This window comes from Festucalex cinctus, chromosome 17 (genome assembly GCF_051991245.1).
Source record: "Festucalex cinctus isolate MCC-2025b chromosome 17, RoL_Fcin_1.0, whole genome shotgun sequence".
Lineage (NCBI taxonomy): Eukaryota > Metazoa > Chordata > Actinopteri > Syngnathiformes > Syngnathidae > Festucalex > Festucalex cinctus.
In genome coordinates this window covers 11,399,706-11,427,359 of record NC_135427.1, presented here as the reverse complement: position 1 = coordinate 11,427,359, position 27,654 = coordinate 11,399,706, and the positions used below count along the sequence as shown (strand labels likewise).

Below are 27,654 nucleotides of genomic sequence, written 5' to 3'. Positions count from 1 at the left end.
AAAATAAGTTAAAGCCAACAATTTTAAAACTAATCATTACAATTAAAAATGACTTATTTTCTTTCATAAAAAAAAACTTTTTTTTTTTTTTAAAGGACTTGTTTTGTTTTATTTACTTTTTTTTTTTCTTTTTTAACAATTTTGGAAATATAATTGATATAATTCATTTTAAAAAATAGTAGTATTTAGTTAAAATAGTAGTCATAGTAGTATCAATACCATTTAAAAAAAAGGGAAATTTAAAAATAAACGTTCAAGGGACCCACACTGAAAACAAAAATTATTACAAAAATAATAAGTGTAAAAATCACCAATCAAATATGAACTAAACAAAAACAGTAGATATAAAATAAATAAATTAATTTAAAAAAATACCTTCCCCCAGATAAACATTTCACAAAAAAGTTTTATAGAGGGGAAGTAAAAATAAGGTAATGTGGTTGCACAAGTGTGCACACCCCTTGCAAGTCAGGTACTACCAACTAATTATCTGAAGCTGTTATTTTGAAAGGGGGGGTAGACTTTTTAAAATCCGATCAAAGATGGAGACGCATGCATTTAAAATTGTCTGCATTCATTTAAATACAAGTACTAAGTCAAGCTCATCTTTGTTTTCTCATGAGACACACTTGGACTTTAACACTAAAGGGGAGTTTCCGAGTGGTTTTAGTCGGTGTGTGTGCGTGTGGATGCTGTAGGCAGGGAGGAGGAGTAAGCAGGGAGGGAGTTTGGGGGGGGGCGTGGGTGCTCCACTCACCACATTGCACAGAGTGGGGAGAGGACGTGGAGTGCGGGCAGCCGCTACCAGAGACAGTCCAGTGTTTTCCGGGGGTCCGCGAAGCGCCAGACGCTGCCGGCGGCTGTCGAGAGGGTCATCGCTCTTGTCTGAAAACTTTTTGGGACAGTCGGCTTGTATGAGTGGAGCGGGACGCCACCGGACAAGAGGGAATGGACAAGCACAAAGGTAAGCAGGAAGGGGAAAGTTGATGAAGTTTGACATGAAGCTGTTGCTCACGTCATGTATTTAAGGCTAAAAGGTGTCAAAAAGTTATTTTCAGTGCATGCCACATTGTGGTTGTGGTTTTCGTCAAGCGGACGTTAACACTGTGAAAATCATATACAGTTGTGCCTTAGGATACAAGTTTACCAGTAATTCATTCTTTGACCACAAAGAACATTTTGTGAAGTGTTTCATTACCATGAAGGAAAAAAAAATAGTAATGTTGAGGTAAAAACAAGTTTTTGCCAGTTTTTCCTTCAATGCACATTGGGCTGCTCATTCTGGTGTGTGCACCTGAGCCACCTGGGGGCAGTATAAGACATATGGATGGATATACTGTAAAAAAAAGTCTCAGTTGTTCTTCGCAGAGGATAAAGAATATAGCTGAAAGTGGCATGTTGGGCAAGCCATTTTCGACACTTCCAATTGGTCAACAATTTACAAACATAACGCATACACATGGCAACTGACCAACAGTATCAGTTTGTGAAAAAATCTGAAATTGACCAAATTTGGACAAAAAGTTTCGGCTCGACGTCAGTGAATTATGTCTGTGACTATTCTTGTATTTTTTAGTTGCGTTCAACTATTGGTTGCTAAAAACAGCAACTATTGATGCTAATCATTAGCATGTCAATTGTGTTTTAGCTGTATGTTAGCATTAAGCTAGCAGGGGTCTTTCTGTCGGCAGCCGTTTGGTTGTTTTGAATGCGCAGCGTGTCATTTCGCTCACGCATATTGCAAGACTGTGAATGATTGTAAATGTATAATCTTACAGTTAACAACAAATTGAGTATGAAATCAGAAATCGTGGAAAATAGTGGCAAGCAAATATTTATCCTCAGGAATAAAATTTAACTTAAAATTAGCTCATTTTGCAAGAACCATGAACATTTTTATTTATTTAAGCCACATAAAATGATGTGGTTGACTACATCTGCATAAAGTCAATAAAATGTGCTTTGTATTGATAAGAAATACACACAACAAGATCAACAAACATTAAAATAAATGACAAAAAGAGTCCTACGGTACAGCAGAGGACCCGGAATTGAACCCTGTTGAACACCATACATTCAGTTTTACATCCGACTTCATTGTTTATTCCAGCTGTTTGCCGCTCATGTCTGCTTCAGTGAGCACTTTTCACTTTCACAGTGACAATGAACCGTTTTCAGTTTTCAAGTTAAACGTCCCGTAAAGTTGTTTGCCCTGCGTCCATTGATCAATTCCAATAGCGCTAACATTGTTCTCAAAGCATTCCTCGCATTCCTGCGGTTATTATTTGTCCATTTGGGATGAGCAAGGCCGCCGCTTTTTTTACTCTTGCACTCCACTTCCCTATTGGCCTGAATGGAAATCTCCCAAGATAGTAAGAGCGATGGAAAATTGAATTTTACACATGGGACAAGATGGCAGTGGGGTACGGAGGGAGTTGTTTTTTTTTTTGGATTGCTGCACTGGTTTCCGAGAACAAAGTCCAGCAGTCAAAGTGGCCTGGAAGCAGGAGGCTTTGAAAGAAACAAGTGTCGCTTCCACTGTGTTTACTCCCACTTGCTGTCTGTGTGTCAATGGGGCAGTGTTGGAAGATGCCAAATTCTTCATGTTTTTTCATGTCTTTCATGTCATTTCATTAATGGGGGATTCAGTCCTCCGAGGGAAAATGGGATTTGCGAATAATGAGCAGTCACGGGTTTTTTATAATGCTTGAAATCCATCTGTTTGTTTTCTATACGGCTTGTTGTCATAGTTAGCATGTTAGCATCACTTGCCGCTCCGGCAGTCGAGCCAAACAAGTGACGTGAGGTCACGCTAAGGGCAGGAAAACCAAAGTACGCTTTGCAGTTGTGTCATGAAATAACATCTGAAATTGAAGACGGGAGTTTTTTTTTTTTTTTTTTTTGGCAGGACGCTGAATCGGATCTCAGAGAGAGCAGCAGGCGGTCGGTGCAAATGGGGGGTGGGTGTTCAGGGAAACCTGGAAAACATTCCGAGGGGGAGGGAGGCGGCGGCAAGGTGGTGGGAAGATGACAAGGCCGGGCATTGTTTGGGACGGCGGATGGTGTGTTGCTTCTCGAAACCTGCAGGTTTCAGTGCAGGAGGAGGAGAAAGGAGCTGATCTGATCACACGTTCACCTGCAACACCGATGTTGTTTTTTGGAGGATCAGCACTTTTTTCTGTCAGCAGGAAATTAAGCCTGCTTTGTAATCTTATTTTGCTACTTTGGTCCAAAAGCTATGATGAGGGCAGCCCCTTTACCCAACCAGCAGGTGGCACTGTTTCCATGCCCATTTTTAAATATTATTTTATATTTAATACAGAACTGGAGACAAAACTAACAGTACCAAAGGGTCACATTTGATTTTTTTAACACTGGCAGTTTGTTACGACTCGGGTTATGCAGGGGTAACGTTTGGGTCTTCACTCATGACTAGGTCACGCCAGGGTTAAGTTTGGGTCATGACCGAGAGGTCAAGTGTCTGTGTTATACTGATGTCTGAGAAATTTGTGCAACTTGCTAAAACACCTCAAGGCTAAACATTTATTACCTCAAGGCTTAACATTTATTACAAGTGAATCCTAAACTAAAAGAGCATTTTTGTGTTTTATTTTGAGCGTTAACAGTATTGAAGAGTGACTGTGCAGTTTTTTGTCAAAATGTAAAATATCTTTTAGTGATTTAGTTATTTATTTATTTATTTTAAATTTATCAAAATGTACTACTGGTATCGGCACTTGGTATCGGTATCGGTGAGTACTGAGGGTCTGAGTATCGATATAATACTTGTAGAACGCTATTTTCCTTATTTAAAAAAACCCAAAACATTTAAAATGTTTTTTTTTGTGGGGAAAGTGGAATGGATTAATGAACATTTCCATTGGGGAATTTGGGATGAATGTTTTGAGTTACAAGCATGGTGATGAAATTAATCCAACTTGTGTCTCAAGGCACCAGTAGTGAATGCAGAGTTGCTAAAGAGCAAAAAAAAACAAAAAACTTGCTAACCCAAGTAGACTGGATTTTCTTCAACTTTACCGTGGACTCAACTTGACTTGCCTAACTTTTGCCAACAGTTCCTTAAAGCGACTTTCTTGAAACTTGAAGGTTAAGACTTAAAACTTCTACGTGACGCTAAGTAAGCTCAGCAAAGTAGGCCACAGCATTAAGCCTCACTTGAAAGTATGTCAACGCCTCATCAGGGGGGCACAGGTAATTTAGGGAAGCTGGAGCGGCCTATAAAAAAAAATGATGAAAAGGAAGACGGTCTTCCCGCTACCTGGCAGCGGGTGGTGGCGAGGGAGGACGAGGGGGGGGGGGGGGGGGGGGGGGGGGGGGGCAGGGCCTCCTATGGGCCCTCGAGGACGCACTCCTGCTAGTTTACTGGCAACAGAAGCTCCGGCATCAGACGCGGGGTTGTGTTTGTTCCTCATCGGCTATTCTTTTGAAGGCGTTCGTGCGCTCGCCGCACGCCCGCGGGCCCCGACGGCCACTCGTCAACCTGATAATAAGCAAGTGAAGGAGCTTTTACATCGGACGTTGCTAGCTTAGTTTTTATTTGGTGGCGGCTGCTTCCAATCTAAACAGAGCAATTTTGCGGCCCTTTTAACTACCTGTTTGGATAACCAGACAACACATAAAGGACAATTTAGAATCATTAGTTAAGCTAAGAGGCAGACGCTAACTATTAGCATTGCACTAGCATAACATTGAGAGAAATAGAGAAAGAGAGAGAAGGCGGGATGGAAGCCAACTTGGCGCAACGTGATTTGGAACAACTACACTGAAATTACAATGTTACTATTATTTGCTCATGCGAGAAGATTTATGCACTACTTTTGACTTGCGGCTTATTGTAATCACCATGTCTTCGCTGCAGATGTTCATTTTACACAGGCGGCGTACGCAAACAGCTATTATTCTGTTCCATTATGATGCCACACGCCAACAAATATTCATTGTTATTATTATTACGTTTTAAACATTATGGCCATTCATGGGTTAGATGTTTTTATTATAGCCGTCGCTCTGAGACTTTCTGTCCAGACAGGTCAGAAGTCACATTTTTCATACATTAAAGAGGTGTGAGGAACCATAAAGAAGATGAAGCAAAAGTTGACGTGAGAGATGACTCATAAATTTCAATACGTCAAAAATATACTGTGGCTTATACTTGTACGTCAAATACAGATGAACAAATGTTTCCATGCCGAGAATAAATTTCGAATGAGAAACTGATCAAATTGTTCTTGTCTTGTTCTTTCAATGTAATACATACCTGACAAAAAATAATAATAGTAAATAAAATAAAATAAATACAAATAAAATTACAAAAAAATTAAAAAAAAAAAAGAAAATTAATAAAATAAATAAATAAATAAATATAAATACAATTACAAAACATAATAAAAGAAAATAAATATGTTTAAAAAAAAATAAATAACTACATGTATGACTCTCTAATCTGCTGGTTTTAATCAATAATAAAGTTTCATGATAATTTTGTAAGTTGTTTTTAATACATCTGAAACGGAATAGAAATTAACACAATCATTTTGTCGTAATTAATAATTGTGTAGCTTTTAATCTGCTGATTCAAGAAAAAAAAATGTTTGTGAAAAATTTTATCCAAAAGATAGTAAAACAGTTGCAAAATTGGGCAATTGTTGCTTGATCGACTAATAAAAATAACAGGATAGTGCTATTTATTAGTGAATGGAGACAGAAAAAAATAAAAAATAATAAAAGCTAGAACACACAAAAATATCCCCCCCCCCCCCCTCCCTCATCATCCAATCAATAAGATACTTTTTTTTTTTTTTAAGAATCAATTCTGATCCAGACCGAGCAAACTTTTGCCAACAAACAACAGAGGTCAAAAGATTGTTTAACTTTCCACCATAGGCCACCATCAAGCCAGTTTTTCAAGACGTAAGGAGCCTTCGGGTCAAATTATCAACGAGAAAACTTCTTCTTTGTTTATCAAAAGAAGCAGGCTGATGTGCAAACAGGCATACAATGAAAGTGTCATGTTTCACTTCTACTTCTTGTGCCTACTTCCCGTATCACTTGGAATGTTGCAGTTTCATTGGCAGACTCGATGACTACTTGATGTCTACACTGAAAAAAAAAAAAAAAAAAAGGCACTAATTGTTGTGATCATCACTTGAATGAATCTATTAGGTAAAATGTGGACATATTTTAGGGGGTACTTCGGTTCCAGATGTACAATCTTAATTCTTGAAGATATAAAGAGTTCGACCATCTAATCTTTTGTGCGTTTTGATTGGCACGCGGCATAAAACTAGGCAAATTTTTTCGGTCTATGTACAAAGAGCAATGTGCTGCAATTCGTAAAATATGGACACATTTGAGGGTAACTTTAAGAAAAGGTGCAAAATCTACACTACAAAAAAAAAAAAAAAAAAGTAATCACAACAGGAAACATGACGATTACAAAACATGACTTGCAACAATGATTCGACAAAGATTGAGCGAAAGCAGGGACGTAAATATAAGCAAAGTGACGAGACAACGAGGCACGCATGAACAAGACTGGAGGGAGCTGATTGGTTGACACGATGAACCGACCTGACGAGAATAAGTGAAAACGAATAGCAAGCAAGTTGAGATATTGTAAAATAGAAACATTGTTTGTTTGTTTTTCTTCAAAGTGGAAACATTAACACTATTTTTCTGATTATTTAATCAAATCCAGACCACATTGAAACTAAACGAAAAACACAATTCCAGGCATGTTGTGAGAGTTACAGTACATCCTTTTTTTTTTGTCAAGTCCAATGTTTTGCACAATCCCCTACAAAATTTGAGTAAAAGGCCAACCTGCTAAATGAAAACAGACACACTGAGTACGCAATTTAAAAAAAAAAAAAAAAAAAAAAAAAAAAAGAAAAGAGGCGGTGTGGCAAGGCCAGATGTGAAAAGAGCCGTGTGAGCACATCTGCTGCTATTTTCCACATTGCGCGCGCCGCATCCCAAAATACGAGCGTGATTCATCCCGCGAGGACATTTTGGAAGTGTCCGAAAAGCAGCAAAGGTTCATCGCCGAAGCGTCTTACATGTCGGCGGACTTTATTGCATCACCGCGCCGACTTTAGAACCAACCCGCCCTCAACATTTTGACTCGCTTTTGCGACTTAATTCAAATCATGTTGACAAACCGCAAAAAACATTGCATCACCGTTTTCCCCCTAAACTACGCAGAATGTGATTTACTGAGTCGTGACCGAATTTTAACAGAGTGATGACAATAATTCAATTATTTGCAGTACTACTAACAGCAAAAAATAATTGTTTTCCTTCTATGGAGACTGTGTTTAATTTTATTTTTAATGTGAAAGCACTGAATGTATTTTGGTATTATTTTCCAACTTGAGGAGGAAGTTATTAATTAATTAATTAATTAATTAATTAATTAATTAATTTAGGGTCATTAGAGCTGCTCGATTATGGAAAAATAATTGCAATTATTTCTGCAAAAACTTGAAATCATGATTATTTAAATGATTATTTTTTGGTACAAAACAAGAACATGTTTAAGCACTAAAATCAATTAAAAAATTATTAACACCAATGTAAAAAAATAGAAACACTATAATTATGTAAGTTCCCTTTTATAATAATATTTATTTATTTAGTTATTTATGTTGGAAAAAACGGAGTGCAGCTTGTGCACTGTGCAGTAGGATGATTTATTTTATGATACAAAACGACAATTTAAATTTAAAATTAAACATAAAATGCAAAAATATTATGACAAATAAAGTTCTTTGAAAACACTATAATTATGCAAGTTTGGAGGAAGCAAAATTTCTTAAATTATTTTAAAATTTTAAAAAGGTGCCAACTCCAAAATTAATATTAATCATCTTTCTTTTTTTTTCTTTTTTTTTTTTATCAACGAGAAAAATTCTTCTTTGTTTATCAAAAGAAGCAGGCTGATGTGCAAACAGCCATACAATGAAAGTGTCAAAAAAAAAAAAAAAAAAAAAAAAATAATAATAATTTTTTACTTGCGCATACAGAGTGGGGGGGGCGAGCGGTTTGGGCGTCCGGCCAAAGCTGAGAACGGCGACTAGTACAGAGCGCCGTGTCCTGTCAGCTGACTGTGTTTCCCAGGGCCCCCCGCACTCAAAAGTTCAACTGAGTCAACCTCTGCGAACAAACAAGTGGAAGGACAGCAACGTGAAAGCAAAAGTCAGATTTAAGTCGCCGTATGAGTTATTCGGCATAGTGGGAGCAGTGTGCGCTCCTCAACTTCTATGAAGCCACGCCAAATGTCCCACCCAAGACACCCAAAAATAAATAAAAATTCTGTACATATTGTAGTGTGCCTTTAAGAGGGCTTGGTGCGGTGGTATGCAGGATAAAGGTCTACGTGTGAGTGCCGAGGCAAAAATGTGTAGTATAATTAATATTTTCAAATATTAATCATGGATCTAAATAAAAATAATAAACATAAATATGAAATATAGAATAAATATTACAGAAATGTAAACACATGAAAAATTGCTACACTTTAAATGTAAAGGTAAAAATCACTAATTTTGATGGCAAAATAATTACATTTGCAAGTATATAATTTTGCATTTGAAATAATGAAGCAAAAAAATATATAAACAAAATTTGTTCTATGTATATATTTTTTTTTACATTGTTGATTGATATAAATTGGATTATTAAATTAATATTAAATTTGATGTGTAAAAAAAATGATTAGTTATTTAAGTGTACATTAATATACATGGTAAAATAAAATATACAATCGATCATTATTAATATAATTAATTGACCAAATGTTCTTCAGAAAATTCATGCATTTTTTCCCCTAAAATCTAAATTTATAAATTATTTTTCATTTTATATTGTTGATTATGATTAAAATGATTCAAATTCTATTAAATAATTTTTGTTACCCTAATACAATTATAAATACATGTGCTCTGTATTAATAAAATAGATATATCTGTAAAACATTTATATATGTAATGACAAAAATAATATATTTTTTTTTAGCCACCTTAAAATATTTGTTATTGACTATATATGCCACTAGATGGCAGCAAAGCACTTTGTTTTTATTGGACAAGGCTATGGCTTGACTAATGAAGCTCCTCCCTTCACTTCAACGTAATTGCTTGGCACAAAGATGCCAAAAAATGGCAGCCAAAAATAGCATGCGGGTGTTTCAGGGAAAAAATGTCAAAAAACAAAAAAACAAACTGCAAATATGTGAAGCGTTTCACAGCATTAAAGGACCTTAGATCATGTAAATGCATGGTGGACTGCATGAAAGAACAGAGCGAGTCCACTTCTGGTATAAAATTCAAAGGCTGACAAACTGTATCTTCTGTTATAGCAATTTTGTGAAAGGCTCTTCCAGTATTTTGCTCCTCACAAGGGGCCCCTCAGCAGAAGTTGACCCAGCATGAGCAGGAGTCACTAAAAACAGCTTTCGCCTCTCGTCATTTGCAACATGTAAAGCTTCTCCGCATTTGACACCTTGTGTTGCAAACGCATCCTCCCCAGTTCATTCTCACTTTGAAGGCTGGGTTAGCAGTCAGTGTGAGGCGGAAGAGCCGTGAGAGGAGAGTGACACTTTGAAGAAAAACTGTCCTTTGAGGTTCTTCTTTGGAAGCCGTGCATACTCGGCTGACCACACAGTTGGTTGATTTAAAGGATGTTGCTATTCTCTCGCTCTCTCCTGTGTTTGCCTTTACTTTGGACTGTCAAGTCGTATCTGCGGTGCTTTAATGTTCAAGGAGACATGCATAATCAAGAGGCAAATAAATGTTTGAGGATTTGGCAGGCTTTCATACAAAAGGAAAGCACAATAAAATGTATAATAAAATATTTTTGTCCAAGTTTTCATATTCTTAACTCATTTGCTCCCAATAACGTGTAAATACGTTTTTTTTCTTTTTTTAAGTGTCCCAAAGACGTATTTATACGTTTGTTTTTTTTGTTTTGTTTTTGTTCTTATGCTAGAGTATACAGAAGGCTTTTATGCAGCCGGAACGGGACTACTTCTGTGAAAATGGCTGGGAGTGAATGAGTAAATATAAAATTGTACAAAAAATGTTGAACTAATAGAAATATGGTGCCGTCTTTTAGTCATTGATACAGTAATTTCATAATAATTAATAAAATTAAGTAAAAAAAAAAAAAAAAGTGTGATATTGATTTGTGCTGAGGTAATTTTTCTGCCACCAGATGGCATAATTGCATTTGTAAGACGTTGGCGACAGCTCAGTGCATTTTCTTTTCATATTAAAAGTTATCTAATCTTTGACATGAAGTAACTTGTGACATTCTGCACATTTTTAAAATTGTAAAATACAACTTGACCCCAGTCTCCACAAATATATGACTTATTAAATTTATTACTGCTAAATTATGAAATCCCACAGTACAGGATTTCCAAGTAAGGGTAAGTAATTAATCATGAGTTAAAAAAATAAAATAAAAAATAATTAGTGGCATTAAAGGAACTTTAAATTAACACACTAATTTTGACAACCCTAATTATGTTTCAATAATGTAAAAATAATTAGTCATTTTTTGTTTAATGCTAATAAAAAATGGAATTTGTTCCACTAGGAAAAGATGATTTGAGATATGAGACTTTTGAATTACAAGCATTTATGCTAATTTCTATTAGCCCACCGATGGCGTTTTGCATTATTTTACTTTTGTGTGACAAATAAAGAGCTTGACAGTTGCTCATTCGGGCGGCTACAAAACGAGCATCAGCTCCACCTTCTCCTTTAAGAACGTCTTTCATCCTCGCTCCCACTCTTGAGGGCCTCTGGATGCTTTTCACGAGGGCCACAGACGCGCACAAAGAACTCCCCACACGGCCTGACCCCGAAGGACGTGCGTGGGAGGCCCGTCAAGGCCGAAAAAGTTGGTCTCTCCCATGCAAAACGCTGGCGTCAAGTCCGAGCGCTAACAGACAAATCCTCCCTTTGCTGGGTTTATTTTCATTCTTGCTGAGCATCTTTTTTTGGTTCTGTCTGTGCTTGCAGTGCTGGACCAGCTCCTCATGGAGCTCCACCACTTCCTGCTCATCCTAGATAAAGAGACCTTGAGCGGGAACGCAACCATCCACAAGGGGTTGCTGTCCGACCTGCTCCAGTCCTACACTGCGTCCAACGGTACGAGCAAACAACTACGAGGTCATGGTTTGTTGCTAGGCAATATTTTCATATTTTCAGGGGAGACTGGAACGGATTAATGGCATTTCCATTCATTTCAATGGGACAAGATGATTTGTGTCACTGAACAAATTAAACTGACATCTCTATTTTTGTTTTTTAAGTTGTCGTGACTTTTTGAACACTGTACTTTAAGTTAACATGCCCCAAGCTTCAAAACGAGTCCAATTTCCCACTCAACTCTTGTGAGAACACGTTGAAACAATACACCCCAAAACTTTGCATGGAAATAATCTTCCAGCCACCATAAATAACATCAGCCCACCAGCAGTTCCATGTTTTAAGTGTCAGAGCCATGAACAAAGGAAAATAAACAAGTAATTCCCTGTGATGGAGTGAGAGATATTCAGTTTGGCTGCCGTGGGCGTAAAAAAAAGAAAAAAAAAAGAAAAAAAAGCAAACGATTACAAATGTTCTCTAATTAAATGCCAGGGTAATTTCGCAAACAACGCTTCAGTCAGCTCGAGTGTATCTGATGGCGAGGGCCTGCGAGAGTGTAATAATTACATGGTGGTTAGGCAGATAGCAAAAAAAAAAAAAAAAAAACTGTAGCGGGTTGTCAGATAGCCAAGTGCTGACTTACAATGTTTAGCGAATTTGTGGGAAACAAAGTCGGCGACCGCACGTTACATAAGGATGAAGACTGATGAAGCAAGTTTGAATAGCTTGCGGCCAACCGACCGGCATAGCTTTACTGTATGACAAACACTTAGAACATGACAAAATGCAAGTTGGGAAGAAGCCAGTTAACGGACGACTACACTCTCATTCGCCGACGCCCACGTCACTCACCAGGCTATTCCTTTTAAAGCCATGCAGATTAAAAAGTCAGGGAAAAAAAGCCACACAAAGCTATGGCTTGACGAAATGAAACTCCTCTCTTCTCGTCAATATAGTTAGTTTAACACCAAGGTGCCACAAGATGGCACCAAAGCAACTCATTTTATATTAGACATGGCTTTGGCCTGAGCACACAATGTGAATTTTTCAACGAATAATACAAAACGAACCGTAAATATGGGTTCGGCGAATTAGCACATCAAAGGCTTTTAAAGCCTGAGATTTTTCCAGGAAAAAAAAAGGCAGCTCAGATAGTCAGTGTAACTAAAATCAAATAAAACCCTCAAAGGAATGCTTATAAAAAATCCCATCCTGTCCAATCATAAATGTAGTACGGCCCTCTGAGGAGTCAATAAAAACCGAAACGTCCCCCGGAGGTTCGCGATGAATTTTGGGTTGAAAAAGTCGCCCCTCTCGTTGTGTGACACCGACACACGGGAACAGTCTTCCCTTTCCATGTTCAGGTCTTGGACTTGTTCCTCCACACTTCCTCTCCTGGCTCTTCGCTGTATGATTATTCCAAAGCCGCATTCATCCACTGGGGACGCTCACTTCCTTTGAGCAGCCGTTTATAAATAGCCCGACATCTCTCCAACCACACAGGCAGAAACTTTCTATTTCCTTTCTTTCTTTTCTTTGTTTACCTTCCGCCCAAGATATCAATTTCAAAGGAGTCCAACACCCAAAGCTGTCTTTGATGGTGCCATCTTGGTCAGCGAAAATTAATTCAATTAGGAAAACTTGAGGTTATGGTGAGCAAGTGCCAAAAGCGCACATTTGGTTTCTTTCTGAGGACATCGTCAAAACCATTTTCCTCTTAACCTGCAATTACTCCTCTATGGTGAAGCCAATTTTAAAAATGTTAATATCTTGGGGACAGGAATAGGATAAAGTTATGATGATGAATTTATGTGGGAAAGAAATGTATTAAGGATTTATTTATAGATTTTGAGAGAACAGATCATGGATTTGGCAATTGAACTCTGATTTCAAAATCTATAGATGATGATGCAATAATAAATTGTTAATTTTATTGACTCAAATAATTATGTTTACAATTGCATTATTTGATTCATTACTTACAAATAAATGTTTATAATTACATTTTATTTTATATTGTTAATTGTAATGAAAGTGATTGAAATTTTAAATAAATGTGCATATATCTCAAATTATTTGACATTTTTGTGAATTAATAAAACAAATATTTTACTTTTTTTTAAATATCAAAATGCCTGATACATTCTAATTTTGTCATTCTTGTGAGTGTTAATGCTCTATTGGTCTTTCTGTGGCCTTCACACAGGTGCTGATGAGGAGTACATCTACATGAATAAAGTTGTCGTTGGTGACAAGGAAAAGCAGGAGAAAGGTAAACGTTTTGAATTTTTGCACTCAAATTGATTTTTTTTTTTAGATTTTTTTTTTTTTTTTTTTTAATAAATCGGGTACATTGTTATTTTTTGATTGGTATCAACTTCACAATACTTGTGATTGAAGTGTATACCAAAATTTAAAAAAATACAAATGAAAATCCCCCAAAAAGTACAATATATGATAAATCTTAATAAAATCAATTAATCTCACAGCCCTATGGTTCAATATGATAATGTACATCTAGCCTGCAATTATGCTCGTCTGACAGGCTGCCAGTTGTAGCATCATACTGTGGCGTTACGTAACTCCAGTTAGTTTAACAGAATACAGTGACTCCCAATTAATGAAACGGGTTTGATCAATTATTCAGCAGCCTCAAATCTCACGACTCCATTGCAACCGTCTCTCTGAAACAAAACTCAAGAACAACAGAGGGGGCGAAAAAAAAAAAAAAAAAAAAGTCTCAAACTAAATTCTTTCTTGTAGTCCAAACAAAACAAGGCCGCTACAGATGGCGAGGAGCTATGAAGAAACAGACAGGAAATGGCGGTGGGGTGGGTTAAGGGGGGATTTGGGTTGTCTGTGACTGTAGCTTGCGTCTGCTTTTCACTTGAATTCTGTCCCGACGAGCGCGAGGCGCAATAACTCATGTCCACTCTAACGTTTGACCCACTTGGACAACCTCGACGCAGCAGCGACTGAGGAGACACAAGACGATGGCGCTCATCCATTATATCTTACTATTTTGCAGATTTTTAATTAAGGGCCTTTCCATAATAGCGACAAGACTTACAGGTTTTTTTTTTGTTTTTTTTTTTAAACTATTACTTCTGGACAAAAAATTGACATCAAGCACTTGCTTGATGGTAGCAGTAAACTACTCACTTAACAACAAACAGCAGTTTGGCAGATATTGAACAACTTGAAGAAAAAAACAGCTTGAATATTGTTTATTGCCACCCCAGTTGATATTTACTATCAAACTAAATACAGTATAACCCAATTTTGTGTATTTAAAACAACCACACAATGGTGCCTTCAGAATCTCTGCTAGCTTAATGCTAATACACAATGTAAAACACCAAGGACAAGCTAATGAATATCATCGATAGTTGCAATGTTATTTTAATTAACACGAACAGTAAAGCAAGCAATAAAACCGCGCCTGTGAAAATGCATTAGAATATTTATCCAAAATAAAATCCAGCATGTAGCTTTGTAGAATAACTAAACTGGCTCAGACCAGGAATTAGATCCACTGTTTGCGTTCACAAAAACAAAACTAGGTCAAGAAATACAATACGCCCAAAAGTCAAACTGATCCGAAACCGCCCCAATCAGATCAGGTCTCATCGGATTTGAGTGCGGGTACACGCCCTCTGGTGCGGGTCATCTGGACATCCCAAAATGGTGTCCAGGCAGAACACACATGAAGGACGAGTTATTTATCCATTTGCTGTGTCTTTGTTCTAAAATGGAGTGCAAGCTCACATTACTGTTCACTTACATGACACTTTTACATTCTAGATGAGAGATCAAATGTCCTGGTTAATGGAAAATCATCCAAACACGCCCCCGTCCCACAGAAGAGCCTTCCGAATCTGCCACCGCCTAGAACAGTAAGTGACTGCACCACCAAGTCAAATAGTTTGATGTCGAACAAAAAAGGATCCGAAAAATGAACCCCAAAGAGACTGTATTTTCACAAATCTCCCGAGCTTGAGGCTTGATGAAAAGTATTGCCCTCACAGAAGAAGCTTAATTACTCAAGGGGTGAGGAAACGGTGAAAGATCAAAATATTTTTTTAAATCTTTAGAACAGATAGCTTCTGCTAATAATTCAAGGGTTCATAATCCCAAAAGGAAAATGTTAGACCTCCAGCATATCATCAACCAACCGTTCCTTTCTATCTTTCAAAGGCATTTCCTTTTCTTTCCCCTGTGCATCCACCTGAGCTTTTACTGGTCCCGTCTTGGGTAGCCTGAGTAAACACGTCCACAGCGATCCGCTCTTTGGAAAACCCTTCATCTGCCTCCGGGGCTTCCACTCATTCCCGCTGACGACGTACTCGAGCGTTAGCATGTGCTTGACTGTGAACGCCGAGTCGCCCCGTATCATGGCGGTGAACAGCGCCCCCTTGCTGTTGATGTAGTGCCCTGGCATGGCTGTCCACTGGGCTGTGGTGATATTGTAGCAGTCCATCAGACAGCGGAGGAAGTCGTCGCAGGGCCCGTTGCGCATGACGTACAAATTGTCTCCGTGGGCGACCATGCAGTGGCCGTAACTCTGAGGTCTGATCAGGGTGGTGGTAAGTTTCCACTCGTCATCAAGTGCGACATACTCGTAAATGTCCGTGGTATCGGGAGGCTTCCAGAAGCAGACAAACATCCGGCGCCTCGCAACGGCGCAAGCGGCCGACGCTACCGGCCTCGGTGCTTGTTGTACAAAAGTCCACGCGCCCTTCAGAGGGTCATAACACTCCGCTGTGGCGATGTAGCGTTTCTGGAACTCGCCTCCAATGGCGTAGAGTTGGCCCTCATGCCCCATCAAGGTGAAGTCATATCTGGGGGTCTGGGGTCCTGGAAGAGCGGTCCAAACCCCCGATTCAGGGTCAAAGCAGAAGGCGCCGTCAACAGGGTCTTTTCCATAACCATGGACTCCGCCTACGATGTACAGGCGGTTGTCCAGCACGGCCACGCCACACATGGAAGTACTGCACTGAGTCGGGAGGTGCGTAAGATGCTTCCATTGTCCTTCGTTTTCATCCAGGTGGCACACAACCCGGTAGGCGTCGTGGAGCAGCTCCAGAGAAGGAGAATGGGTACCGATCGCGATGTAAGACGCAGGGGATAACGACTGGCAATACCGCAGCAGATTTTCGGGGAGGGTTGCCTCTGCCATTTCCCTCAGGTCTTCGAAGGCGTCGCAGAGGAAAAGAGCGGCGCGGTGAAAAAGTTTCTCCACCCCGAAGACATAGGCGGCATGGTAAAGCAAGAGGCAGTTGTCCGAATCGACGATATCGCAGAGATGGCGAGTTAAACGTGACACCTGCAGGAAAGCGGCGCACTCCACGGCGTCTACCAGCTCGTCCGGGTCGCACAGGGTCGGAATCTCTCCTTTACACACCGCCAGAGCGATGAGAAAACCTCTTGCGTGCACACCTCCTTTAAGGTGCAGCTCCTCCTGATGACTTTCCAGCATGTCGGACTGAAAGAGGGCCCGGAAGTAGTTGCTGTGCCTCGCTAGGAAGGCCCTCTCCACAACGAAGCAGCTCTCTTCCACCTTCACCCTCACCCGACCCGTCTTTCTTTCCACCGGATCGAGGCTCGCACTCTTCTTTTGAATGGATCCCAGGCCCTGGGGCACATCCATGATCTCGCCGACACGGGTCTCGCAACGGAAAAATATGTCACTCCAGTTGAAATGTATCCACAACATGTGACCTGGAAACAAACGTTTGGAGAGTTCCATTGCGGCGACTCCGCATGGTCTGAAAATAGAGTCGTTCTATAGATAGCAACAAGCTGGGGAAATGAAAGCAGACGTCCATGGTGGCAACTGGTGAGCAGCAGACATCAAGTTTGATTGGCTGGCATTGGCGTTGAACTCAAATGTTCACGGTAACATTCTCTGACTGCACAATGGAGTTGCTCTGCCTATACGCATACTGATTATAAATGTTTCATTGTCAAATTTGGAAACAGGTTTAAAGGTTGTTCTAAGGCAGCTTCATTTCAAACATACCAAAATTCAGCATGACGGAATAGTGGTTAGCGCATGACGTAAAAAGGTGGTCAGAATTGTTTTGATTTTGAGTGACAGTCACGCGGGCGGCACAGTGGATGACTGGTTAGCATGTCCACCTCCCAATTCTGAGGACCCGGGTTTGAATCCAGGCTCCGGCCTTCGTGGGTAGAGATTGCATTTTCTCCCTGTGCCTGCGTGGGTCTTCTCCGGGTACTCCGCTCTCCTCCGTCATTCCAAAGACATGCATGGCAGGTTAATTTGGCGCTCCGAATTGTCCCTAAGTGTGCTTGTGAGGGTGGATGGTTGTTCGTCTCTGTGTGCCCGGCGATTGGCTGGCAACCAGTCCTGGGTGTACCCCGCCTGCTGCCCACCGCGACCCTTGTGAGGAATAAGCGGTCAAGAAAATGGATGGATGGATGGATGGATGGATGGATGATAGTCACGCAAGTGCCACGCCATTGTACAAACAGACATTTACATTTTACTGCATCTGTACCCTTTTGCATATTTTGGTCTTGTTTTAGCAAACCTGTGACAGTCAATGAGAATATTTAATTTCATAAAAAAAAAAATTAAAAAAAAGACCTCTTCCACTACACACTCCCAGATTCTGTTTTTGTTACAGTAGATTCTTGGCATGGGAACCAGGGATTTTCCATGTTCCTCTGCCTGTTCGACCCCCCCCCAACCCCTCCACCACACCCCGATTACTCCCCCAGTCCTCCCCCGTTGCTTGCTTTTGTTACATTTGCTGAATCAAGTCGCTGAGAATGTCAAGTGAAAAGAAAAGAACGGGCTGAAGTGAAAGTAAAGCATCTTTGAGTGCAAAGCACACCTTTACGTTTTCTACGTCACATCTGTTGTGTCAATGTCTGCAATGGCTGATATACTTTTCTCCCCGTATTGTAATGTGGTGATAAGGTGGGTGTGACAGGAGGCTGCTGCTGCTGCTGCCTTGGAATGCCTTGTTTTAATTAACAGCAGATGCTTCCACTCCTGCGTGATTTACAGTAGAAACAAACCCCGAAGATATTTTAAGTTCCTGTTAGGTCAAATACTTCCATGCTAAAAGCACCAATTTGGAGTTACAGTAAAACAGAGTAGTAGTGCTTAGACAAGATTCTTTTGGCATTAAATATAGGGCAGATCTCCTTTTCCCCACCTATATTGTGCTTCATCGTTTTGCACCATTTGCACAGATGCAATGTCAACATACCATTGTACTGTTAGTAATGTCTTATATCGTATTGGCAGAAAAATAATCGCCAAAAAGATCTGCCACTTAATTAAATTTTCATATTAAAATTCATTTGGATCATCAACTTTGTAAAACCTTCCTACTTTTCCACTAACCTCCCGCAGGGCTTGCTTTGTATGTAATTGGCACCTCCTCTGCTCATCTGCTCCGTCTCGCATTTCTGTGATCTTGCTGGGGAATGAACGCATGTGCCTTGGGAGAGATCCTGAGAAAGTGCAAGATTCAAGATCAGACGGTTTATCAGCGGCGAGAAGAAAATGTTTCTTAATTCAACTCACAGAATTGCGCAGAGTTCACTTCGCTACAAGTCGGACTGAAGTGACCTGATTTGTTTCGGTGCTCGATGGAATAGTCAAAATACCTTTTGGTGTATATAGATCATCTAAGTAATCCCACATGAAAGCACTTCTTCTTTTCATCTTCTGGCGCGCTTTAAGTAATGTCATCGTATCCCACCGAAGGAATACTGTGGACTTATTCTCATTAATCGAGATGTTTTGACACATTTTGTGTCTTTGGTGCAGGATTTGAGAACTCATCAAGATCCACAAAATCAATCTTTCTTCTTTTTATGATGTTCTGACATTTTTTTGACATACCGTGAATATAAAATGCAAAAGATGTCAAACGTTGCAGTAATGCATTATATGATATTACAAAGCAGTCATCAATTTTAATTTTAGGATATGTAATTTATTCTCCTATGCTTCATGCAGGATAAAAAAAATAGTATTATACAATACAGGAGAGCAGTCGTGTCCAAACTAGGGCCAGGGGGCCATTTATGGCCCACCGTCCATTTTTCAGTGGCCGCCAACATATGCTAAAAATGGCATTTGACTCAGTTCAAATAAAATAAACAAAACAAAAATGTTTGGAGATGGTCAAATTAAGAAGTATCGAAAAACAGGTGTCATTCAAAAAACAATATTGTTACCGAAATAAAATAAAAATGAAAATGCTTTTTAAAAAAAGAAAACTAACTGAAACTAAATTTTATATTTACAAAAAACTAAAACTATAATTCTAGCAAACATGTCCTTTGGTAATCAATTTAATGCATGAGCCTTTGAGGATGATTTTAAATGTGATTTTTACTAGATTTATTTTGATATAAACCGGAATAATGAGGTTTGAAAGTATGTCACACAGAAGTGACATCATTTAGCAGCAGCCAATAGAAAAGCACCTTCCGATGACGTTGCGCCCATGGTGGTTTTTAAATATTGCGCACAAGTAATACATATTTAAAAAAAAAAAAAAAAAAAACAATAATACTGAAACTAACTAAACTAAAACTAAGCATTTTTTTTTAAAGAACTAAACTCTCAGAACCACCCTGAAAACTAACTAAAACGGAAAAATTCCAAAACTATAATAACCCTACTACCATATTACAAATAAATTGGTTTATATACTGTCACATTTTTCTAAATATGCAAAATCACAAATAAATTATTTGTACAACTTTTAGGACTAAACACAACTTCTCTTTATAACATTATGTGGCCCTTGCGTCCTTCTGTATGTGGCCCTCAAATGAAAAGGTTGTGGGTGTCCACCCTGCAATAGAGTTTCATAGAGGCATATAAGCGTCCTCATTTTCAGTCTTAAACAGAAAAAAAAAAAAGATCGTTTTCTAGAAAAATATGGCTTTTACGGTACTGTATATGATTTGTTATAGCTTCAATTCACCCAATTTGATTTGTTCGAATGCTATGAACGCATTACATCATTTCTAAGTGTGTCCATGTTACTCTGCAAGCACGTGACTCTGGAACTCCATCGAAATTCCAAAGAGCATCGAGCTGTTACCATAAAGTTTGCTTGTTGTTTTCCGACACTACACACAAGTGAATCCAGAATGCTGATTGATTCCAGAAAAGCTGCATGTGCAATACAGCTGGATCAAATATGTTGACTTCTGTATGCCAAACAGCCCCCCCCCAAAAAAAGCACAATCAGCATTTGTAGTTTGCAGCGGTGATGTAATATTTTGGTGTCATTTTTTTTCTAATTAGGGCCCCGTGACTCGGGAACCTTTTCCCCTACCCGTCGTCCAGGTGCCGGCCTGCTCGGAAGCCTCAGAGAGTTACTACGAGGAGGCTCAGCCTTATGAAGAAACTGTCAATGGTAAGAATTGGCCTTCATACTGTGTGATACTATTCTTCCCTCTGTCACCTTACGTCAACGCTTTACTTTCCTCACGGACACCTGCACAATCTAATGAATCCCAAAAGATCCACATATAACCTTTATATGATGTCAAAATTTGAGCCAAACTCCCCAATCAAGGCACAAAGTTGCCCACTGTTCCATTTTGCAGGTGTCTCTAATGTTGTGGTCGATGCATGGGGTATTCTCACTGTCACTATTTTCCTTCTTTTTCTGCTGCCCGTGGCTCTTGCGCAGACCTGCAAAGCCTCCTCTTGCGGCGTTGGCTGCGAGTGGCGAGCTCTGACAGCGTTGTCTATGCCGTTATCACCCGCGGTAGCTACTCTGTCTGCCTTTCCAACTTCCTGTTCCCCATCACCATGCCCTCACGCAGTGTCACTCTTACGCTTACCCAGACGACGGCGAGGCGGTCAGCAGCTCGTACGAGTCCTACGACGAGGAGGAAGTGGTGAGCAGAGGGAAGTCGCTGTCGGCGCAGCACCAGTGGCCGTCGGCCGAGGCGTCCATCGAGCTGATGAAGGACGCTCGCATTTGCGCCTTCCTGTGGAGGAAGAAGTGGCTCGGGCAGTGGGCCAAGCAACTGTGCGTCATCAAAGATCACCGTCTACTGGTAAAAATAAATAAACAAATGTAGTCAAATAGAACAGAAAGTGATGTATTTGTAGTAGGGGTGTCAGGTGATTAAAATTTTTTATCATAATTAAACTCATAACTTCAATAATTAACTCACGCAAATTGTATATCTGTTCAAAATGTACAATAAAGTGCACAATCAAAAGTTTTTCCTAATTTTACACTCTTGTTAACAAAAGTGGGAAAAAAAGGTTAAACTAATCGAAATATGGGTGCATCTTTTCGTCACTGAAAAATGAGTTCAAATGACTGCGATTGGCTGGCAACCAGTCCAGGGTGTACCCCGCCTACTGCCCAAAGCCAGCTGAGATAGGCTCCAGCACCCCCCGCGACCCTTATGAGGAATAAGCGGTCAAGAAAATGGATGGATGGATGGATGGATGGATGGATGGATGGATGGATGGATGGGGTTCAAATTAAAAAGTTTTACTGTATTGTAAAAAACGAGTGTGACAACTATTTGTGTTGAGGTTATTCAAGCGCATTCTCCAGAAACCAGGAGGTTATAATTTCATAATTTAACTCTCAATAGACTTCATAAGTATTCCACATGCATTCAAACCTTAGCATTCAGCTTTTAGCATTCCCAGCAATTTCTCCAGAAATTGCACTTAGTCGAGTTAAATGTATTACTGTTAAATTTTGACATGGACGTGTCAGCTGCGTTGCGACTGGAATTCCCCCAGGATAGGCTTTCCAAGTTAAGGGGCGGTCATTAATTCCGTGTTAAAAAAAAATGTGTGGCTTTAAAAGAAGTTTAAATTAACGCACTCATTTTGACACCCCTAATTTTTAGCTCCATTGTAGAGAACACAGCAACAAAATCATTTTTTTTCTGTACCTGTTTGATTGTCAATTCGTCACTCTGTGCTGCTTTCAGTGCTACAAGAGCTCCAAGGAGCAGACGCCACTGTTGGACGTGAGCCTGCTGGGCTGCAGCGTTACCTACAAGGAGAAGCAGCTGAAGAGGAAGGAGCACAAGCTGAAGATCGCCCCAGTGGGAGGGGAGGCCATTGTGCTGGGGCTGCAGAGCAAGGAGCAGACGGAGCAGTGGCTCAAAGTAATGTTTGGCTGGTATTTAATAAAAAATTGACACTTAAAAATTGGTATGATTGGCCCGTAACCGTACCGTTTCCTTTGTGCTCATTAGGTGATCCAGGAGATCAGTCCCAAGCCAACCGAAAACGGCGACTTGCAGTATCCCGTCTCTGACTTGCCCAGGCTCATTTGCACTAAGGTCAAAATAAAATATGAATTGGATAGATTTATTCCACACAAATGTGACCATAACTCTTGAATGCGGTCGGTTTTTGACAGGGGGAGGTAGGCGAGCGACACTCCGTGGCTTCGGAAAGTGGCAGCAGCACCGACAGTCATGCTGAGACTCCCGAGAAAGATGGTGAGTTTACGCAACAAAACTGAAACAGTATCATGTGGTTTTGCTTAGCGTCCCTGTCAACTTTTCTTTCCCAGTGAAGAAAAAATACGGTGCAGGTTTGAAGCTCAGCAACTTGATGAACATCGGAAAGAAAAAAGCGTCGTCGTTAGACAACGCAGAGAAATGTGTCGAAACGTCTGGTGAGTTTCCACAAAGGTAGAAGGTGGAGTGCAAATCTAGAATGGAGATCAGATAGGTAAATTTGTTACACAAATTTGTTTAACACTTTAGATTTCTAAAACTGGACAAAAATAAAATACATCAATAAAATGAAAACACAAAAAGGTTCACTTTATTTGTAAAATAATTCATTTTAATTTTTAGAGGGCAGTTATAATTAAACTACAATTAAAAATAAAAATACATACACATTTAACATTTACCAATGCACATTTATATTTATATCTTAGTTCATTATTTTTATTAAAAAGTAATTAAATGTTAACTATCTACAAAATATTTCAGTCATTCTTAAGATGTGTAATTAATAATTTAATAGTATAGTTAAATTTTTTTTAGTAAGAATATGCTTTTAATAATAAATTGTTGAATGTTTTGTTAATAAATTATGTATTATCATTAAACTTTAATTCAATAAAATATCAAATGTGCTGTATATGTCATTTAAAAAAAATTAATTTTGTATAATGTAATTTTTAAAATAATTAATCATTTTAAAATGTTAACATTGGATAAATGTTAAAGAAAATAAGTTTATCTTGCCAATAAAATAATTAATTCTTATTTTTTATTTGAATAATTTAATTACAACTTATTTGACAGTTATTTTATTGTATTATTTGCAACAAATCAATTAACCAATTGTGTAATTTTATTTTAATGAACCAATTTGCCAACGTCCTTGATCAGGCTACCTCAACGTGCTGGTGAACAGCCAGTGGCGAACGTGCTGGTGCCTCATCAAGAACGGTCAGCTGTGGTTCTACCAGGACAAGAACAAGAGCAAAGTGAGCCAACCTGCCGTGAAGCTCGAGGGTTGCCAGGTTTCGCCAGACCCCAGCCCCGAACACCTCTACTCCTTCCGGATCGACATGAGTGGCACGCAGCTGGCAACCCTGGAGGTATTTGGCACCCGTAAACCCCTTTTCATGATAGAAGCACATTTCTGTTGAATTGTTAGTAGGAGATCATGCGCAATTTCAACTAAAATCCCACTAGACGATCAATGCTCAGTTAATGTCTTGACACAGATTTCGTTAATGTGTCATTGACACCAAGCCAAAGTGACGTGGTTGATGGGCTGGGTCGATATACAAGCAGACGTAGGCCTTGGATGTATATTTGACCCAAATGAGGGACTTACCTCGCACGGGTGGTGGGCTCACTTGTTCTGAAAACATCAGGTCCGGGATGAAGAAAAACGTCTGGCGTGAAAAGAAAAAAAAAATGTGTCAGCATTTTTTTTAAGACACCGGGTGCACGGTTACATGAAGTAAACACTGTCCTCACTAGAGCAAGGGTGGTCCATGTGTTGTGTGGATATGGGTGGAGGGTGGGGATGTCCTGGGATTTGGTAATGGAAAAAGCCCTCCAGTTCCTCCCTGCTGCATATTTGAGTATCAACAACAGTATTTAATGTCTCCTCTTCTTCGAAAGACATATTTCTCAAAGTATTTACCATAAATCCCATTGGACCATACATGCATGGAACGGTTCAGCAAGAAGTTGTTTGGAAAATTTTCTTGGGTTTGGTTTGGAGGACCACACCTAAAGACACATCGTGGGGAATACAATGCAAATGCAGAAGTAGTAAACAAAGACCAAGTCAAAATTTTGAGGAGTCCAGATCATATCAAGACTAACGCTTCTGAACTGTTTTCTGTTTCTAGGCCAAAACGTCCGCAGTCATGGGCCACTGGTTGGGCCTCTTGCTGTCCCAGACAGCTAGCAAAACAGACCCGGAGGAGCTAACCTACGACTACGTCAATGCAGAGAGGATCACCAGTATCGTCAACGCAGCAAAGACGTCATTATAGTAAGAACCGAAAAAAACTTTTATTCATGGGCCCAAAAACTCTGAGAATCCCTGTGGTAGAGTTTCAAATGTTTATTTGTGGTTCCAGCTTGATGCAGAGGCGCTACTCCGAGCCAAACACCTACATCGACGCCCTGCCCTCCGCCCCTCAGAACCCAGATGAGCTGTATGATGATGTGGCGTCAATAGCGGATCCAGAGGTACAAATGGGCTTCAAAAGTCTTACTAAATTAGAAAGTATTGTTCGCCCAACTAATGAACAATGGACTCAGGTCAAATATTTTACTTTCAGTTTTACTATACTGCTTCCTTCCTGTTTTTCAGGATATTGTTGCTGGCTCTCTTCCACAGGGTGAAGAAAAGGACATTGAAGGACATAATGAAATGTCTGAAGGGAACCCAAAAGAACAAGCGGCTCAAGATGAGGACCCTGAAAACAGAGTATACCTCGACCTGGTACCTGTGCGGTCTTTCTTGCACACAGTAGCAGGTGGCGGAAAGGAATCGCCTCCACAAGAAACATCAGGAGAATCCCCTGAACCCTTACAGGAACAGAAGGACCCTTTGAGTCCAACTAAAGAGGTAACCTCATACCTGAAAGTACAATTTGTTCAATTTGATGATTAAAATACCTGAAGAAACTCTGGCGCCTCCATTCCAGGTCAGTCCAAATAACCTGCCAGAACCCGACGCAGCACCTACTTTAAATGACTCCAGTTGCGCCAAAGCCGAGGAAGAGCACTCCACAAGTCCCACCACTCAGACACAACGTCAAACGCCACCAAATTCCAAGACCCTGCCGCAAAGCCAGGAGCCCGCCAAGAGGACGTTGAGTTCCTCGGGGGTCCCGAAAGCTTTGACTCTTCAAACAACGTCCGGGTTTCCTCTCAGTCCTCAACCGCTCCGACCTAAAGCGTTTAGCACAGGTGAGGGGCTAACATACTTTTACCAATGACCAGAAAAAAGAAAAGAAAAAAAAGAACGCGTTTGGCTCCCTCAAGTGGTAGGTTGCATCATCTACAACAGGAACTTCCACTCAGTGGTTAAAATTTAGGAACACCAGTTTATCAAAAATACCTCCAAATCTATAAACTAAAGAGACAAAAAAGAAAAATAGAAATTTTCAGAATTAATAATCATATTAAAATTGATAATTTCAAAGACTTTTTTTTAAGAAAAAAAATACTAAATATTTGATATATCCTTGCAAAATAATTCTAATACAAGTCACAACATCACATCGTTAGTTAGATTTTGCATGCAATCCTTTAGAAGATTGTACAGGCATACCTCGTGATCCAGGCTGACTTTTGGGTCGGATGTTGCTTTCCAGGCTGTCCCGGTTCCGTTGAGGGGAAGCTGGGTAAAAAACGCACAGAGGCGGACTTGCTGCGCTACAGCGATGAGCGCGAGCGACTGGAGAGACAGCGCGAGGAGGTCAGGAGCAGCCTGGCCAGCCTGAAAAAGGAACGGCGGGAAACCAAAGAGGAGCTCAACGCCTGTCAAGGTAAATCGTGACTACTCAGCAGGGCTTCAAAAATATTCCCACTCAAAATCCGAACACCTGGACCCCAGAATAATTTGGGGATTTGCATACCTGAGCGGTCTTCTGTATGTTCATTTCAGAAGCCAAGCAGCAGGCCTCACTGGAAGCTCGGCTGAAGCAGATCGAGGAGGCCAGTCGGCAAGCTGAGCAGCGGCGTGTGGAGGTGGAGCTGCAGCTGGTGGAAGTGAAGGAGAGCCTGAAGAAGGTGGAGGCCGGGCCCTTCACGCTGGGGACCACACTGGACAGCAACCTCCAGGACACATCCACGGTCAGCCTCCATGAACCCCAATCAGCCTTTAAAGTACGAACACACGGATGATTTAAGTTTTCTGCTCACCCTCAGACAAAAACAGTAACCCCGCCTGCTCCCCAAATTGCATCATCGCCATCCTCATCCTCGTGCCAAGCATCCAGCAGTCCCACCGGTGCAGACCCAGCATCTCCTGTCAATTCAGCCTCTGCACTAAAGAACCGGCCGGCGTCCATTGTGGCCACAAAAGGCAAAGTGCTGCAGAAAGCCAAAGTGAGGCCTGCTTACACGACTTCTGTTACTGCAAAATAAATAAATAAATAAATAGTAGCACAATACTTTACAATATGATGCTGTTTTTTGTTTGAACTTAAAAAAAATAAAAAAAAAATCAATTTAACCCTGCTTTGTCTTTACAGGAGTGGGAAAGGAAGTCCACCACCTAACGAAGAGAGTCCAATGTCTTTCGGGTCAATCTGTTTAAGCCTGTGTGGCCATCCCTTAACTGTATCCACAAAGCGGTACAGTCCAATTTAAGTTTGTCCAGGTACGGTTTTCGTACTCATTTGTGTTCTTCCCATAGTTGCACAGAAGAGGCCATTCACTGTCGACCAATACATTTGGTACTGTAGCAGAGGGGTGCTTTAAAAGATGATCTGTACCAATTACCTCTCGTGGTACCCTTCATCAGCTTGGTTTTTTTTTTATTTTTTTGGCTGAAGCAAACTGTATTGCTTGGTGGAAACTAGGCCTTTTAGTTTGTTCGATCAGACAATCAAATAAATCCGCATGAAATCGTCATCTTCTGCACAAGAGCGTCTTCTCCAAAACCACTGGATACTTTCAAAGACTTGTGCTCCAAAGCAAGGGAGGGATTTAGGTGTGGGAGCATTCTGGCCAGTCGACTTAATTGCTCCATCGCTGAAAAGCGTCTAAAAGTTTGAAACCACTGTCTTTAATTGGCTACGAGTCATCCTGGAGTTTGTAGCTTGGTTCAACATTTATGCTGGTGGCCAAGATGTAAATATATGCACGCCATTTATTCAGCCTTTTGGGGGTCTGTACTGCTAGCTAAAAATGCACTTTTTATTCAAATAAAAACATAATGACTACAATGTTGGATTAGTCTTTTTTTTTTTTTTGTCAAATCTTACAT

At 40.0% G+C, this 27,654-nt stretch overlaps 2 protein-coding genes across 3 annotated transcripts; one reads left to right on the top strand and one right to left on the bottom strand.

Annotated features, from left to right (window-relative positions):
* Window positions 1-768: 768 nt before the first annotated feature.
* On the top strand, window positions 769-27,613 carry afap1l2 (actin filament associated protein 1-like 2). 2 transcript variants are annotated; one of them, XM_077502256.1, is made up of 19 exons: window positions 769-964; window positions 11,049-11,177; window positions 13,384-13,449; window positions 14,982-15,073; window positions 20,482-20,593; window positions 21,031-21,245; window positions 22,149-22,328; window positions 22,419-22,505; window positions 22,586-22,667; window positions 22,742-22,846; window positions 23,577-23,788; window positions 24,557-24,702; window positions 24,791-24,902; window positions 25,027-25,284; window positions 25,364-25,628; window positions 26,036-26,209; window positions 26,329-26,516; window positions 26,592-26,771; window positions 26,918-27,613. In XM_077502256.1, exons 1-19 carry the CDS (start codon window positions 949-951, stop codon window positions 26,942-26,944), a joined length of 2,646 nt encoding a protein of 881 aa, XP_077358382.1. In that variant the 5' UTR covers window positions 769-948; the 3' UTR covers window positions 26,945-27,613. The 2 variants fall into 2 exon arrangements, with proteins under 2 accessions (XP_077358382.1, XP_077358381.1); XM_077502255.1 differs by having other exon boundaries at window positions 11,049-11,204.
* On the bottom strand, window positions 15,297-16,827 carry LOC144004716 (kelch repeat and BTB domain-containing protein 13). Its single transcript, XM_077502167.1, has one exon. The coding sequence runs from the start codon at window positions 16,825-16,827 to the stop codon at window positions 15,325-15,327; it is 1,503 nt and encodes a 500-aa protein (XP_077358293.1). The 3' UTR covers window positions 15,297-15,324.
* Window positions 27,614-27,654: the final 41 nt, after the last annotated feature.

What these genes read in the sequence shown, in the direction of transcription:
- afap1l2 (XM_077502255.1), top strand. An exon ending in TTATGAAGAAACTGTCAATG is followed by an intron (nt 20,594 to 21,030) that starts GTAAGAATTGGC and finishes ACGCTTACCCAG; the next exon opens with ACGACGGCGAGGCGGTCAGC. An exon ending in ACCTCCAGGACACATCCACG is followed by an intron (nt 26,517 to 26,591) that starts GTCAGCCTCCAT and finishes GCTCACCCTCAG; the next exon opens with ACAAAAACAGTAACCCCGCC.
- LOC144004716 (XM_077502167.1), bottom strand. Translation starts at nt 16,827, where the DNA reads ATGGATGTGCCCCAGGGCCTGGGATCCATTCAAAAGAAGAGTGCGAGC.